General features: G+C 59.4%; 6 protein-coding genes across 6 annotated transcripts; 3 read left to right on the top strand and 3 right to left on the bottom strand.

Annotated features, from left to right (window-relative positions):
- Nucleotides 1–41: 41 nt before the first annotated feature.
- On the bottom strand, nucleotides 42–975 carry PAN0_005d2668 (haloacid dehalogenase; the record flags this gene model as incomplete). The annotated part of the gene is made up of 2 exons (XM_014801908.1): nucleotides 42–209; nucleotides 283–975. 2 exons carry the CDS (start codon nucleotides 973–975, stop codon nucleotides 42–44), a joined length of 861 nt encoding a protein of 286 aa, XP_014657394.1.
- A 753-nt stretch (nucleotides 976–1,728) lies between these two features.
- On the top strand, nucleotides 1,729–4,419 carry PAN0_005c2669 (RING finger domain protein; the record flags this gene model as incomplete). Its single annotated transcript, XM_014801909.1, has 1 exon — nucleotides 1,729–4,419. The coding sequence occupies one exon, from the start codon at nucleotides 1,729–1,731 to the stop codon at nucleotides 4,417–4,419; it is 2,691 nt and encodes an 896-aa protein (XP_014657395.1).
- An 886-nt stretch (nucleotides 4,420–5,305) lies between these two features.
- Nucleotides 5,306–6,874, top strand: PAN0_005c2670 (alpha-1,6-mannosyltransferase; the record flags this gene model as incomplete). The annotated part of the gene is made up of 1 exon (XM_014801910.1): nucleotides 5,306–6,874. The coding sequence occupies one exon, from the start codon at nucleotides 5,306–5,308 to the stop codon at nucleotides 6,872–6,874; it is 1,569 nt and encodes a 522-aa protein (XP_014657396.1).
- A 376-nt stretch (nucleotides 6,875–7,250) lies between these two features.
- On the bottom strand, nucleotides 7,251–9,435 carry PAN0_005d2671 (urea active transporter; the record flags this gene model as incomplete). The annotated part of the gene is made up of 2 exons (XM_014801911.1): nucleotides 7,251–9,284; nucleotides 9,361–9,435. 2 exons carry the CDS (start codon nucleotides 9,433–9,435, stop codon nucleotides 7,251–7,253), a joined length of 2,109 nt encoding a protein of 702 aa, XP_014657397.1.
- A 1,763-nt stretch (nucleotides 9,436–11,198) lies between these two features.
- Nucleotides 11,199–13,274, top strand: PAN0_005c2672 (FAD binding domain protein; the record flags this gene model as incomplete). The annotated part of the gene is made up of 1 exon (XM_014801912.1): nucleotides 11,199–13,274. One exon carries the CDS (start codon nucleotides 11,199–11,201, stop codon nucleotides 13,272–13,274), a length of 2,076 nt encoding a protein of 691 aa, XP_014657398.1.
- Nucleotides 13,275–13,429: 155 nt separating this feature from the next.
- Nucleotides 13,430–15,818, bottom strand: PAN0_005d2673 (uncharacterized protein; the record flags this gene model as incomplete). The annotated part of the gene is made up of 2 exons (XM_014801913.1): nucleotides 13,430–15,652; nucleotides 15,735–15,818. 2 exons carry the CDS (start codon nucleotides 15,816–15,818, stop codon nucleotides 13,430–13,432), a joined length of 2,307 nt encoding a protein of 768 aa, XP_014657399.1.
- Nucleotides 15,819–16,053: the final 235 nt, after the last annotated feature.

Here is a 16,053-nt window from a genome sequence, read left to right on the forward strand (position 1 = left end):
ACGCATATGAATGAATGCTAGACCGTGATGCGAGCGTGTACCTATGAGATGGGGTTGGGAGATGCGAGGCGTGCGAGTTCAAGAAGATCGTCAACGACAATGTCGACGTAGCTCGGCTTGCCTTCGGGTGGGAGTGAGTCTTCGGTGGGTCTGGAAGAGACGAAGATTGTGGTCATTCCGCACTCCTTTGCGGCCTGAAGGTCGTACAGCTGTATCGTGGAGCAGTTTCCAAGTCAGTCAGCTGAGTGATCACAAATGTCAATGTATGAGGTGGAGACTTACGTGTGCTGCGACCATACAGGCCCTGGCTGGATTGCTGGAGCGGTCGATATCAAACAGCGCCATTGCGGACGAGTACATTTTCGGATCGGGCTTGAAGCTTCCAATCAGATCGGCAGAGAGGATAAAGTGCCAAGGCAATCTTGCATGTTTGGCCATGTCCACCATGAGGTTGAGATTGCCATTGGTGAGTGTGCCGATCTTGTGGGACTTTGCGAGTGATTCGAGCCCCTGCACCGAGTCTTTCCAAGGATCAAGCAGGTGCCATGTGTGGTTGAGTCGAGCTCGTGTGTCAGCCGTCCAGGCCTGCTCGAGGTGCTTTGATGCAGCTTCGACCCCGAACTTGCGGATGGTGTCGGGGACGGAGGAGCCGTCGGCAAAGGGGAGGTCGGAGAGCAGCCGGTTGAGCGCTGCCAGGTGCATCTGATCAACTGTCACCTTGTCGGGATTGCCAAGTGCAGCCAGCCGCTGCGTCTCGCGCTTGTATTCGGATCGCCATGCGATCGTAAAGTGTCGCCAGTCGTAGTCGTGCTGCAGCGCACGCAGAAGGTGCTCATCGGCCATGCGTGTCTCGTCGATCTCTCGCCGCAACGCCCGTGTCACGGTAGCGACATAATCCACCACCGTGCCAAACACGTCGAAGTACATCACCTCGACCTCTTGCAGCTTGGCCCTAGCGGCCTCCAAGTCGGTCATTCTTGCAGGAGTCGTAGTAACTGACCTAAGGGAAGCACCACACCCATTACGCTGTCACTACACGATTTGCACTCCAGTGTGGTGCGGGGAAAGCGGGCATAGCTTCGACTCAGTCCGTGCACGCCCAACAGCGCGGCAGCAACACCTTCCGGCAATCCACTCTTGCCGACAGCCTGCCGTAGAGCGACATCCAGGCGCGGTAGTCGACAACTCTAACATCGTTTAATCTCGCGCACACCCTCCACACGGACCTGCAAAATTACGCTTTTTCCACGCTCGCTGAACAGTGCCTGGGCTGCTGAGCGTAAGTCGGGGGCGGGACCTGAAAAAACTGGCTCCGGCGCCAGTCAAACCGCGACGAACAGCAGAACCCGAGTTCCGCTCCGCGCCGTATGCAAGCGGGTGAGCTCGAGCAGCACGCTTGAAGCGAGCACAAGCCTGCTCAGCACGTGCCGACTCGACGCAAAGGTGATAGCGACGCCTTCTCTTCACATTGCTTTCCTCACATTCACCTCACCAAAGCACATCAATACCTTGGACATCATTTTGCGCAGGAGGCATCGGCTCCAGGGACTCTGCTGACGCGTTCAAACCATCCAACGACCTCGCCTGCGTAGCCCTGTGTGCGCGGGTCTCTTCCGCATCTCTCCGCCGCATCGCGCAGCGTCTCTCGACCACCAGCACCGCTCGCAGTCAGGCTACGTCGATACTTGGCCTTTTAATCTGCAAGATCTGCTCTTCTCCAGCACCTCCATGAGCACTGCGCGTCCGTCGTCGAAATCCATGCCCGACAATGCGAACTCCACATCGCACCATGTCGACTCGAAGCAGGCGAGGCGCGGCGGCCAGAGCATGAACCATCTTCTCTCCTTCACCCTCCCACCCCGCAGTAGGCCGCCCCTCTCCGCGCCAGCTCGTAGATCGCGTCGCGGCGCCAACTACACCCCCTTCAACAAGGAACGCTACGTCAATGCGCAGTACCGCTTCCTCGTCAAGCCGACCGGCGACTACACCGCGTACTTTGCCGACCCGGACATCTCGCTCAACTGGGCTGATATCCTCCAGGTTGTCATTCCTACCTCCTCCGCACTCACGGGAGTGGGTACCTCCGCTCCTGTCTCGGACCAGCCGCGCGAACCGGCGCACGAAGGAGCCGCGTGCCCGATCTGCCTTTCGCCACCCACAGCACCGCGTATGACCAAATGCGGACACGTTTTCTGCTATCCATGCATCCTGCACTACCTCAACATCAAGGACGACGACCAAGCCAGGCCTACAGCATCAGGTGTGCCCACGCCGGTACAAAAATGGCGGCGCTGCCCGATCTGCTGGGACGCCGTGTACGCGCGCGATCTGAAGGCGGTCCGATGGTGGGACGCAAAGGCGGCCGCGCGCGAGCACGAGACGAGATTGCAGGAGCAGTTCGACCTCGAACGCGCGCGTCATCTGAGCGAGCTGGCGGAAGAGCAAGCCGAGGTGGCAGAACCTGATATCTCGAGCGAGCGCTCGCCATACCTGACGCACTCGCATCCGGACATGCTCGCCCTGCGTCTGATCGAGCGGCCCAACGTCACCACGCTTGCGCTGCCGCAGTCGACAACTTGGCCTACGCTTGAGCTTGATCAGCCGCTCATCGCGGTGCATTCAGCGCCGTGGCACTTCCAGCCCGACGTGTTCGGTTTCGCCAAGTTCATGCTAGCGTCGCCCGAGCTGCTCATCGAGTCGCTCGACAGCGACCTGCGCGAGCTCGAGGAGGAGATCGGCGTGCTCAAGAGCTTTGGCACCGACGCGAGTGGGCTGCACTTTGTGGCACTCGCGCAGACCAAGGTCAAGGACCAGATGCAAAAAGTGCGCGACGAGCTCGACCTGCCCATTGTGCGCAGCACCATCGGACAGGCGCGCAACAATCTGCAAGACCACCAAGCAGCACTTTCGGGCAAGCTTCAGCGCACGGACCTCAGCCGACGGCAGCGCAAACGTATGGAGCGCTCGCAGACGGACGAAGAAGGTGACGCCAGAGTCGGCCACGTCACCAAGAATGACGGCGCAGCAGCTCGTGACGGCACTCCCGAGGCCGCTCTGGGTGCTGAGGAATTTCTGGCGCTGCGGGCACAGACACAAGGTGGCATGATGTCGCATCGGTCGGCGGAGGGCACTTCGACTCCGCACACGGAGGACGACGCAAACCACGGTGCAGTGCCGAAGTTTGGCTCAACTCGCCAGCCCAAGACACGCAAGAACGTTAATCCGCCTGTGCCGGAGACGTCGTCGTACGTGTTCTTCCAGGCAGCTTCGGGTCAGAGCATCTTCCTGCACCCACTCGACACCAAGATCCTGCTGGCGCACTACGGAGCGTATTCGAAGCTTCCACGCAACCTCGCGGTCAAGGTGTCTGGCGCGGACGAAGGAAGCATGAACGAGGAGCTGCGGCGTCGATGCAAGTATCTGAGCCACATCCCCATGGCCGCCGACGTGGTGTTCATCGAGGTTGACTGGGAAGGCATGGATTGGATCGACAAGGCGACGCTGCGGCCGTACGAGCAAGCGCTGAGGCAGCGACGCAATCGACGCCGCGACAAGGAGAGGCGGGAGGATCGCGCCAAGACGCGTGCCGAGCAGGCCGAACTCATCTCGAACCAGGGCGGACCCGCAGCGGCGGCGGCATACCGCAGGCAGCAGGAGCAACTCGCTGCGTTCACGAGCGAGGCCAACTTTCCCTCGGACGGATTATCTCGCAGCTTCAACCATGCCAAGGGAGGTGGACATGGCAGTGCGCACGAGGACGGGGGCGCAGGTACCTCGCCGAGCTTCCGTGAGTCGGCGCTGTTCGGTGCGGAACGCGAGTTTCCGATCCACCCTGGAGCGCAGGCGACCGAAGACTTTCCGGACTCGCTCGGCGGGACGCGTCAGCGCATGGATCGCGTCTCGATCTCGTCGGACGACCAGGCCGAGCGCAGGGATGCACAGGCGGCCAGCAGAAGGGTCAAGGCCACAACGGCCCCGGTCAAGAAGACGGTGTGGGGCACGCCTGCATCCAAGGCGAGCTTTGCGAATGCGATCCAGGGCCGTGGGTCGGATGCGCAGGGTCTGTGGGATGATCAGATGGACGATGCATGGCACGAGCTCGAGGAAGACTATATTCTCGGGTCCACCTCGTCAGGTCGTAGACCGACCGGCGCCGTGCGGGAGAGCCGTGGCCTGAACAAGCAGACCAAAGGTCCCAATGGCAGGAGCAGCGCCAAGGCGCCAGTGCCCGCCGGCAGCAGCGTGGTGCCTGGCGATGGTACCAACGCAGACCGCCCTGCCGCAATATCAGATCAGGCAGGCAGCGAGACGAAGCCAGATGCACCTGGAGCGGATGCTGCTACGGCCGGAGCTAAAGCGAAGCGCGTCAAGAAGAAGCTCATCCTCACTGGCGGCGGCGGCGGGCGCGGCTCACGCTAAGTTCCGTTGCAACAAGCGCTCACTCAATTGCATTTCCCAGCAGGACTTTCATTCGTGTGCATGCATGCTGTCGTGATGAAGAGTCAAGAAGATGCAGAGATGTGAGACGAACACGGCTGTGAGCGGATTGCGTGGGAAACGTGGTGGGGCGCGATTCCGATGATGCACAGCCGGACAGCAGCCGCTACAACCTCCGTTGGAAATAGCTCCGGCAGCCTCGCTGCACAGTGCGGCGGTGGCAGAAGGGCAAGGCCGCCACATGCCTGTTCAGACGCACCGACGAGAAATTTGGAACCCGACTCGAGCGCCGCGACTGACTGCACTTCTGCCCAGCTTCGCATGCACTCTTGGCACGCGCCTGCCAAGTCGATTTCGCCAAAGCCGAAAGGAAATGCACAACGCAGCAGCAGGGCTTCCTTTTTTGGGCTCCACCAGCAGCAGCTGCGCGTCCGCGCTGTGCATCTGACCGGCAAATTACACTTTTTTAGCCCAGCACCGCCGAGCCTCCTTCGACAGTCTCCACCCTCTCCCACACCCGTCTCCTTGCCCATCGCTGCCTTCTCTCTCCCTGGTCATCGTCATCTCCATCGCTGTTCCGACAAAGAATCCGTAGCTCGCACATTGCACACCAAGCAGGTCTTGGTGCGCCCTCTGCTCCGGTCATTGCCTTCGGCTCTACTTACTCCGCACCACCGCGCCCTGACGAATCGGCCCCTTATCCGCTTCCAACGCATAGCTTGCTCCTCTTCATGCTGTTCGCGACGATCGTATAGCTGAATTCGCCCCATCGCAGACAGGCGCGAGCGCCTCGTCCTTCCGCTGTCACCCCCACGCGCCTCGGGCGCCGCACTACCGCCATCCTCTACTCGCCATAGCATTCGCAACCATGCTGCCTTTCCTCCGTTCAGGCGACCAAAAGTCTCGCGACGGCCGCAATGGCCGCAATGCGCCGCTCTCCGACTTCAAGATCGGCCCATTCAAGATCGCAAGCACCAGTTCGTCTCCACGCAGCGAGTGCGAGTACACCGCTCTAACCTCATCCACAGAGACCGCAGTCGACATCCCACTCTCGCATCTGTCATCACAACGGCGCGATTCGTCGTGCTCGCTCGACCTGCACTTCGGCTCGATATCGCCGCCACCGGGCTACAATCCTCCTTCTTACTACTCGTCGCTGCTTGGCGGCACATACCGTCGCGCAAAGGGCTCCTCGCGCAGATGCAAGCTCGTCACCATCGCAGCCGTCGTGCTTCCCATCCTCTACATCTTCTGCTACATCACATTCCGCCCACCCAACTACATCATCCTCCCACCAGAGACCTACGTCGATACGCTCAAGACCGCCTTGGCCCGGCACATCCCCAACAAACAGGCTCGCGACGCCCTCGCCGACCATCTCGCACACATCAACCAGCCCTCCTCTCGTGTCGATGCCACAAAAGCCAGCTCGGCTTCGGTCGTGCCTCCCACCATCTGGTCCTCGGATGGCAAGCCTGCGCCCAAATCGTGGTACGAAAAGTGGTCCCAGATGGGCTTCGAGCCCAAGTTCCTCGACGATGCAGGCGCCGAGGACTGGGTCCAGACGCACTACCACAACACCTCGGTCAAGCGCGCCTGGGACGCCATGCCCCGCTTTATCCTCAAAGCAGACCTTTTGAGGTATCTCCTCATGCTCGATGACGGAGGGACCTGGTCCGACATGGACACTGTCCCCCTCATGCACCGTGCCAACTGGACCAAGGACGCCGTGCCTCTCTCCGCCTTGCGTCCAAAGTCCTCGGGCCTCTTTGGCAGGGCCACCGCTTTGCCGCGGGGTCCTGCATCTGATGTCGACGACGTCGCTCCAGAACCGGTTCGTGCCATCATCGGCATCGAGAACGATCCCAACGAGAATGTCGACCCACGCAACTTTTTCGAGCGCTGGCGTCTGCTTCCCATGCGCCGCCATCGTCCCCTGCAGTTCGTGCAGTGGACATTGCATGCGGCGCCCAACCACCCGATCATGCTCGACGTCGTCCGTCGCATCCTCGAGGCCAACGATGTCTACAGTGCGTACGAGATCGAGCAGCAACGCGATGCACACGCCGACGGCTGGGGTTGGGGTGACCTCCACGCCGATGCCAAGGCGAAGCAGGCGCATGCCAGAGAGGCACATGGCGTCAGCCCATGGAACGCCGTCTCCATGTCGTGGAAGTGGCAGGCGGGTCACTGGCGATGGGGCTGGGACACGCTCTCTGTCGAAGAATGGACCGGCCCAGCTGTCTTTACTGATGCCGTGGTGAGCTATCTCTACGCTGTGGCACGTGTGCGTCCAGAAGATCTGTCGCTGCTCAAACAGCCCGTCCAGATCCGTGACGTCGTCATCGTCCCATCCTCTGGCTTCAACCCCGGCTCGCATACAAAGGACGGCATCAGCAGGCTCGTCCACCTCTTCCGCGGCTCCTGGAAAGGGTAGCCCTCGCAAACACACTCAGTCGTAGCATGCATGTTTTTAGAATCACAATCCAGGTCAATTTTGCACATCGTCTTCGCAAATTTTGAGTCGCAACAGGAGACAAATGTGCGTTGCTCTACGGGCCGTCTGTCGTCATCTTGAGATGGAAGGTGGCTTCAACATTGCCGCCGAGGAGAGGGGGAGTCAGCCCAGCGGATCTGAGAGTAATACGCAGAGCGGGGTATTGACAAATTGCACGCGCGTCGGAACTACACCAAACTTGCTATCACGAGTCCAGGGTATTTTTTTAACAATCACGATTTGCTTCATACAACCCTAAGCCAACGGACGCGAGGATGACAAGCCAATGGGCGCGGGGATGAGGATGGAACAACGTCTAGGCGATGTAGTTGGAGTCGGTGTGCGACTGGGTGATCTTGGTCTTTGACTCGTTTGGCGACGCTGGAGTCGACGACTCTGATGGCGATGCAGCATCCGAAGCTGGTTGCTGCTTGTCCGACTTGCGGGTTGCCTTGTTCTTGAGGTTGTGAATGATGGTCTTGGCAACAGGGATGCCCTGGACGAGGGGGAAGATACCCACACCGACAAAGGCAGCGATGGCCCAGATGAACGACACCGTGACCCAGCCTTGGAAGAAGGTGCGCGAGAAAATGTAGTCGCGGTACAGCGAAAACGGCCAGATGATCGTGATCACCACAAAGATCGTCAGGGCTGAGACAACTGCGATGCGGAACGACCTGTCGAGTCGCTTGGGATCGTACGATGGATCGTGCTCGATCAGCTCCAGCGTCGTCTCGCCCTGGCTGCTGGCGCTTGAAGCGGCCTTCTCGTCGACTTGCGTGCGCTCGGCCACCTTCTCGCCGCGAAGCTGCTGCGCGTGGCGATGCTGCTCTTCCAGAATTTCGGGAATCCTGCTCCACGCAAAGTCGCGCGGGAAGAAGAGCACCGAGATGACGGAAAGCACCAGTCCGACACCGATTCCCGTGCCGCATCCTGCCAAGCAAGGCACCACACCACCCACAGAGGCGAGGTTGACAACACCATAGTTGTGCCACGCTACGCTGAGCCACACGGCTACGCCGGCGACAAAGTTGATCCAAATACCTGGGAACACCACCGCAGGGTGCAGTCGGGTGTCGAAGAAGATAAAGATAAGCGGCGACAGGCCTGCTCCAGTGAATATGCCCGTCAGATTGTAAATCAACCCCAAATCGAGACCGATTCCGTGGAGCAGACTGCCAAAAGCCGCTGCGAAGAGGCCGAATCCGACGACAACATATTGGTTTGATCGCAGCAAACCTTCGGCCGAAATCGCGGGCTTGAAGTAGGTCTTGAAGATGTCGTACGAAACGACGGTGGATACACCGACCATCTGCGCTGAGATGGCCGATGTGCAGCTCATGAACATGAGGAGCAGCACGGCGGCCGAGCCACCCTTGCCGAGCAGAGCCTGAGCCGCGTACGGCAGCACCAATCCTGCCGATACATCTGCCTTGGGGATTCGGTTCGGGTATGTAGGGAATCCAGGATAGGTCGTCTCCAACGCAAGGGCGGCGAGTCCTGCCGTGGTCGCGAGGCAGAAGGGGATCGAGAACCACGCCAGACCTCCGATCAGGTAGCCCGGGAAAGCAGCCTCGGGCATCGCCGCCACTCCCTTCTGATGGAACGACGCATCGAGGAAGACAACGCCCGTGTACTCGAAAGCCGAAAGCCACGCAAAGTACTGGCCGCCCTCGGTCTTGAGAGTGAGGATGGATCCGTCGTAGTTGCCGGGGACCGAGATGTTGCGCGACGCAGAGACGAGCTTGTCGTACATTGCTGCGGGGCTTCCGATTTCCGGGAACGTGGCATACGCGCGCAGCCAGAAGATGAAGAGGATCACAAAGATGATGACGGTGTGCAGGTAGTCTGCGAGAATCGTGCTACGCAGGCCGCCACGAAGCGTGTAGGCCACCACGGTGGCAGGAAGCAGGAAGAGCGCAGCGTACACGTTCATGCCCGTGATCGAATTGATGGCCGCGGCACCACCGAGCAGCACCGAACTGCAGACCAGAATGTTGGTGGCCAGCGCAAAGAAGATATACGTCAGATGCGGCAGTACTCCGAAGCGGATGCGGACGAGCTCGAGGTAGGTATGCACCGAGGGCGCGCGTCGCTTGAGCTGAATCGCCAGAGTCGAGAAAAGCACAATCTGCGTGCAGTTTCCGGACGCGTACAGCATCGCTCCTGCAACACCGTAGTTGTAAGCCGTAGACACCGAGGATAGTAGCGTGGTCGACCATGTCCAGGAGCTGATCACCGCGGCCGCAGTCAGACCTGTGCCAAGAGAGCGTCGAGCAACACTGAATTCTTCGGCGTCTTTGGAAATTCCCGCATAGCGCACCAGCGAGCGCGAAATGCCCACCACCACCTGCGCGTCAAATAACGCACGTACCGTTGTCAGCCCACATGAAACGCACGGACTCAAAGGAAAGCACTGCACTTACGATGGCAAAGAGTGCTCCGAGGCCGATGACGACACCGTAACCGGCACCCTGAGACAGGGGCGGAGCTTGCGACATGGTCAAAGTGCTGTTGCGAGCTGGGATGACTCGGTCCTTGCGTGTTTGAAGTCGATCGGTAGAAGCGGGGAGGAGGTCGAGGTCGAGGTGATGTGGTGAAGGCGAGAGGGTAGAGAGACAAGATGTAGGGAGGGCTCGGGGGCTGAGCGAGATCTGGTGGGTGGTATAAGTACACTCGGCAGCAAGTACCTGATCAGAGATTCTTCTTGTGCAAACATGCACGAGTCAGACTAGGATCGCAGCCAAGCAGTCCCTCAGCCTCAGCTTCACACCAGATCTGACCCCCGAAGAACTGTATTCATGCAAGCCTACTGCACGCTATCCCGTTCCTGCTTTCTCAGATCTGATCCCGTCGTAATTGACAAGAAGAAGGCAGCTTCCTTCACTGACGATCCGGAGATTTGTCACTTAGCTCAGTCGATAAGCTGGCGGACTGCACATGCAGGGTATATGGACGGGAAGCCTCCAGATTGTATGGGCACACTCCGACTGAGGATGGCATGATCAGGACCCGTCTTTCAAGAACTCTTTGTGCAGAGACAGCTGGATGCTAGAGGGAATCGGCAAGGGAAAGCGAGTTATTCCAAGTATCATTCCAGAGGTATTGTGCGAGGTGGGGTTGAGGGTGCATTCTGACGAATCTTTCACAGGCGCTAGCCGAGCTGATGGTGTCCGATGTGCAAGCGGCAAGGACGATGGCGAGCGAGCGGGGCTAATATTCTCGCGGGGGTCTCAGGGCTTGAGCACTCCCACCAGCGCCTGCCGAGATAAGCGCATTTGATTGGCGACAAGATGGAGCTGTCTAGCCGCCTGCCACCGCTGCTGAGTTGGACGGGGCAAATACAGTAGCTTGGCGTGATAGAAAGGAGCGGCAGCATTCGTCGGAGCAGGTGCGGATGCCGGCAGCAGAGACGCACGTGGATGGAATGCGATCTCGCACCATCCAGACTACCACAAACGTGAGCGAATCGTCGGGGCTGATGGACTGGGGGGCTCCACAGCGCAGTCGTTGTTGCTCATGCACGCGCACGCCAGAGGCGCATCTCGAGTATGGCTCCAGGGAAAGACCCTGGTGGCGTGCGCACGTATGCAGGGCGACACCTGTCGAAAAGTATGACAGCCCGAAAAGAGCGCGGAGGGAAAAAAATGCAGCTGAAATCCACGGTACGCGACCGGTCCAGATTGTGAGATCGCCCAGTCCAGGTTGCAGAGGTCGTGCAACCGCGGCGCGCAATCACGGAATTCACGCTAAAGAGGATCACGCCTCCACCGTCGCAATCTGACGCCATCGAGCGTCGAGCGCTTCGCCATCCCTGCTTTCATCCATTCACTCCGTTGGCAGTGCCCACGTCTTGTCTCTTTCAAACAAATCCTCAGAGCCGCTTTAACATGCCGCAAACGGGAGAAAGCCGACCTTCCGATCGGCTGAAATCTGTCTCAACACTGCGATCGGGAGGTACATCGGGATGCTGCCTCACCAGTGAGTACCCTCCCGGTCAGACCTCGTGATAAGATCGTTGATTACCCCACGATTGAATTGCCGCCCTTGTCAACTAGTGCTCCACTGACGTCTGCGGTACTCGCACATCCCTGCAGCAGACCGCGCCTCTTCGTGACCGGCAGGGTAGCGGAGGATGGTGGCCTTGCTCTTGGCCGAGCTCGACGGGCCTCCTGCCAAACTCGCAAGCATGTATATAACCGTTCTGAGATGTCCTCGACGACGCTTTTTGGGAAATGCACCGTCTTGACATTGGAGCGACACCATGCTACCACCACACAGAAGAACTCCCGAGGCCCTTGTTCTGCCTCGAGAGGTGACATCTCTCGCTGAACACACGCCTCCAATGTGCGGTACGCCGAGCGCAGACTCCAACTCGGCCACCTCGCACCTTCTTCGACCAGGATCCGAAACTGAAGCCGTGGCGCACTTCGATCTGGTCATCATTGGTGGTGGTCCGGCGGCCCTCGCCGTGGTCTCTCGTATCCTCGAATCGCGACCCGCAGCGCTGTACACCGAAGACGAGCATCGTCACCTTCACTTTGTCCATCGCCAACGGACGCGCTCGTTCGTTCCCAAGAAGAGCCACAAGTCGACCCGATCCGATGCAAAGCCAGAGCGTAGTGTCCTGGACGACGATGATGCAGCCTGCGCGTGTGAAGGACGTTTCAAGATCCTCGTCATCGACCGATGCGGCGAGGGCTTCATGGGGCTGTGGAAGCGTAACTTCAATGCGCTTGGCATCAGTCATCTGCGTTCCCCGATGTTCTTCCATCCGGACGCGAGCGACTTTGATGCCCTGCTCGCACATGCAAATCAGACGGAACGCGCTGACGAGGGCACACCGGACCAGCTCATTGACCAGATGGAGTCTCGCGTCGCGGCAGGCCGGGTCGCAGGGCAGGAGGCAAAGAGGCGCAGCAAGCGTTCCACCAGCGTGCTCTCTGATCGAGCACACGCATCTCTGCCCCATCTCATCGAAATACCCAGTGTGGTCGGGCGGGAAAAGTCCAAGCACAAGCGAAAGCAGCAACAGCAATTGCTTGGCAAATCCGGCCCTGCCAGCGTTCATGTCAACGAGCGCGACCGACGCGATTACTTCACCCCCAGCTCGGCACTGTTCAACTCCTTCATTCGCAGGCTGCAGGAGAAGTACGGCCTGAACACGGCGTCTGTCTGGCCAGGCATACATCATTACTTCAACGCAAGTGCAAGCGGCACCCAAGAGCCCCAGCAGGAACAGCCGGTCACGACGCTACGCGGAAGTATCAAGGATCTCGTGTGGCTCGATGGCGTCCAGCGCTGCGTCGACGACGGTCTTGGCAACCACCAAGCCGGCTTTCTTCTTGAGCTGGAAGACAATGACCCTGTGAAGAATGGCAATGTTGTCGTCTCGGCAAAAGCTGTCGTCAGTGCCGTAGGCGCAGGTGGTAAGCCGAGCATCCCATCCTTCCTCACTCAAGCCAACAATGCGGGCGACTCTGGCAGCGGCTCGACAAAGAGTGCGGCAAGTGCGCCGAGGGGCAAGGGATGGATGCATTCTGGCTGTCTCGCCTGGGAACCGTTCCCTACACCACATCCAGGGCATCGAAGTACCATGGTGGTTGTCGGAGGAGGCTTGACCTCTGCTCAACTGGTCGTCCGTGCGCTCGAATCCGGATACGATCGCGTGATCCTGCTTGTTCGAGGCCATCTCAAGAGCAAGCCCTTCGACGTGGATCTCGGATGGGTTGGACGATACAGCAATTATCTGCGCATGCAGTTTTGGCAAAGTGACAGTGTCGACGAGCGGGTCAATATCCTGCGAACCGCGCGCAACGGCGGCAGTGTCACGCCGACCTACGCCAAGCTGCTATCCCGACTCGAAGCGCTTGGCAAGCTCGAGATACGAACGCACACCACCGTGGCATCAGCGACCTATGACCAAGACTGGACACTAAATCTGCGGACAGCCCATGGAGTGCAGGAGATTCGTGCCGACTACGTGATTGCTGCCACGGGTGCCGAGACCAACTTTCGGAATCTAACCTTCCTGTCCACGTTGCAGCGCACACACCCCGTGTCGGTTGTGGCAGGGATGCCGCTGGTTACGGCTGATCTCGAGTACCGCCGTGATGTGCCGCTGTTCGTCACGGGCGCCTATGCCGCACTCCAGATCGGTCCCGGTGCGGGCAACTTGGGAATGATGAGAGACTCGGCCGATCGCATCGCCAATCGCCTCGTCCAACTCATCGATCCACCCCAAGCCCAACCTGCGCGTAGCCAGACGACGGCCCGATCCCAAATCGAAGCCGCCGCGCCAACGCATTTCAACTTTGACCTTCTCTCCATCGAGGCATAGCTACCCGATGGACTCACACTGCAATCAATTCGGTGCTGGCCACTTTCTCGTCTGTTCTGCTTTGTGCGTGGATTGCAGCTCCTTGAAGCTTGGTGGAATTGCAAGGAATTCTGCGGGTATAGAGTCACGACGCGCGTGGTCGGGGTGAGGGCTCGTCAGATCAAGCCGAGTGGTTTGCCAACCACGCTGATGATCAGAAGTCGCAACTTTGGATCGCTGAATGGCCTGAACTTGTACGGAGTGCCACCAAGCATATCGCCGAGCTCCAGGGCCGCCAGGACTGAGCGTGCCTCGTTAACGCGATGCGCATGCACGTAGAGCGCGACATGCGATGTCGATACGTCCTCCGCATCCGACGAGCCCGTGCTAGCCACATAGTGTAGGATGGGTGACGGACACAGCTCCAGCTCCGACGCTTCGAGGCCACGCAGCTCGGCATAGCTCGACACTCCTCCTGAGGCCACCTGCTCGTCGAGCGCGGCCAGGAACATTCGCGCCGTCGTCGGGGTCCAGACAAGGACCGTATCGTTTGCAGCCGGTCCGTGGGCCTCATCGCTAGTATCGTGTGGCTTGATGAAGCGTGCGGGAGAGGCAGCGGGATGGAGCGGAGGACCGGACAGCGGCACGAGAATCTTGACAACAGGACCACGTCGTGTGGGCCATTCCTCGCTGCCTAAGGACTCCAAGCACGGAAATGTGGACCGTTCGGCGTCGCATGGGACCTGATCTTGGAGCCGATATCCGGCAAAGTGAATCTGGTGCTCGAATGCAGCCAGGTTTTCGAGGTCCTCTGCAGGCTCCTCATGCACGTGTGCGCCCGCATCGAAATGAACGAATTCAAGCCGTTCAGATCCCGCCTTTCGCGATGCTTGTCTTGCTGTCAAGCAAAGGGCGTCACAGACGGAGCGCCGTGTGGGTGGATCCAGCGCGGCCCGGACTGCCTTGCTTGAAGTCGGCAATAGTGTCGGAAGCTTCCGTCTATGCGGGTGATCCGAGTCCAATCGAACCGAGGTCCACTTCGGCCGATCCGAGCCGTTCCGCATGAGCGCTTCGGCAATTCGCCGTGCCTGCATGTGCGAAAGATGTGCAGCGTCGAATTCGATCCGAATCTCGTGCGGGCTCAGCGTCTGCCTTGCGGTTTGGCGTGCGGGTGTGTGACCAACGCGTTGTGGTTGCGGAGGCGAGGTGGCGTGGTTCATCCTACGCAAGGCAGTCTGTGAAAGGACCTCGAGCAACCCTCGACTCGAGTCGCCCTCGCTGTCAGGATCCCCGTCGTCTCGTGTAGCGTCGTCAGGGGCGAACAGAGGTGGAGGCGAAGATGCGGCAGCGCTCAGAGATGGGCGATTGTCCAAGAAGTCTTCATCCGCCGTCTGCACTGTCTGCATGTGCGTTCCGACGTGCGGTCGTTTGGGTGGTAGCGTGGGAAAGTAGGTGATATCGGATTCGTCCGCAGCATCTGGATCGTCGGACGGTGGCGGCACAGAGGCGCGAGACTGGGCTTCGTTGGGCGGATAAAGCGTCTCCAATGCCTGGACGCCACCGAACTGAACGCGTTGAATCTTCGGCTGACGCCGTCTCTGCTTGGCAGCCTTGCCGTCAGCAGGATGTTTGAGCTTGTCGTCCTGTTTCGCATCAGCGCTGTCTGCATTGTTAGCTTTCGCATCGATAGACCGCTTGCTCCTGCTTTTGCTTCCTGCTGGAGGTAGATGAGGATGGTGGCCGCGGGAGAGAGCATCAGTAGTTAATGCCTCCGCCCTGGGTGCTCTGCGTCCCGTGCGCGTCGTGTCTCTGATGGAGTGCGGAAGTATCTGACCGCCGAAAGTCCCGATTGGAGAATCTGGATCCGTACAGGCGAGCGTACGAAGGCGTTGCAACTGCCGAGTTTGCATGCGAAGCCCATGTTCTCCGCCGGCGTCGCCCTGCGCGCCTCTCCTTTTAGTACGAGGAGGAAGAGGATCCGGTGTGAAGACGTTCGGAGGATCTGGTGGAGAGGGCGTTACGGGCGATGATGCCCTCAAGCTGAGTGCGTTTCTAGACCGCGTGGATGGCGCATTCCGCTTGCTTTCCGCTCTCGGCGATGGCGGCGCCGTGGCCGTCCGAGCCGGTCCCAGGTTATCGCTGTATGCCGTGCTGTAGGGTGGAGGAGAGGAGCCGATATGAATCAGACGCCGCCTCTTGGGCGCAGTCTCGGTCGCATCAAGAGTGCGCTTGGTGCCGTGGTGGGGTCCTCTGCGAGCGGACGAACGTGCCTCTGCAGCGAGGACATCAACCATGACGAGGGTGCCGTGGAGAAGTGCRTGCGTGCCGCCCCTTGCGCCTATGGGGCGTAAGCGAAGATCTGCATCGCTTCGCTTGGAAGAGATGGGGAGCTTGAGATGCTGTTTGCAGCGATGCAGCCGAAAGTTAGCTCAAGGTGAGGCAACTGTGTTGTCGTAGGGATGCGAGCTTCAGGTACAGCACCTTGAGCACCTTGGACCCTGGCTGCAGCTCCACCGTTGGGCCCGATTTCAAGGCTAGCGCATCGGCTGAAAAGTGCTTAGTCATTGCAAGTCAGCTGTTGAATTTTTTGAGCCGGCCTGCTGCCACAAAAAAAAAGTGGGACGAGCAAAAAAATGAGAAGCTGAGATCTCAAGTCAGTGTCGTTTGGGAGCGCACTTGGAAGAACTGAGCTGCAGAGGTGCGGAAAAAATTTCGAATGCACGGTGGCTTGCGCAGAGCTTTCGTCCACATCGCAGTGCGACATCGCTTCCACCTCTTCTTTCTCCAACCCCTACTCCAC

Source organism: Moesziomyces antarcticus, assembly GCF_000747765.1.
Source record: "Moesziomyces antarcticus DNA, scaffold: scaffold_v10005, strain JCM 10317, whole genome shotgun sequence".
Classification (NCBI taxonomy): domain Eukaryota; kingdom Fungi; phylum Basidiomycota; class Ustilaginomycetes; order Ustilaginales; family Ustilaginaceae; genus Moesziomyces; species Moesziomyces antarcticus.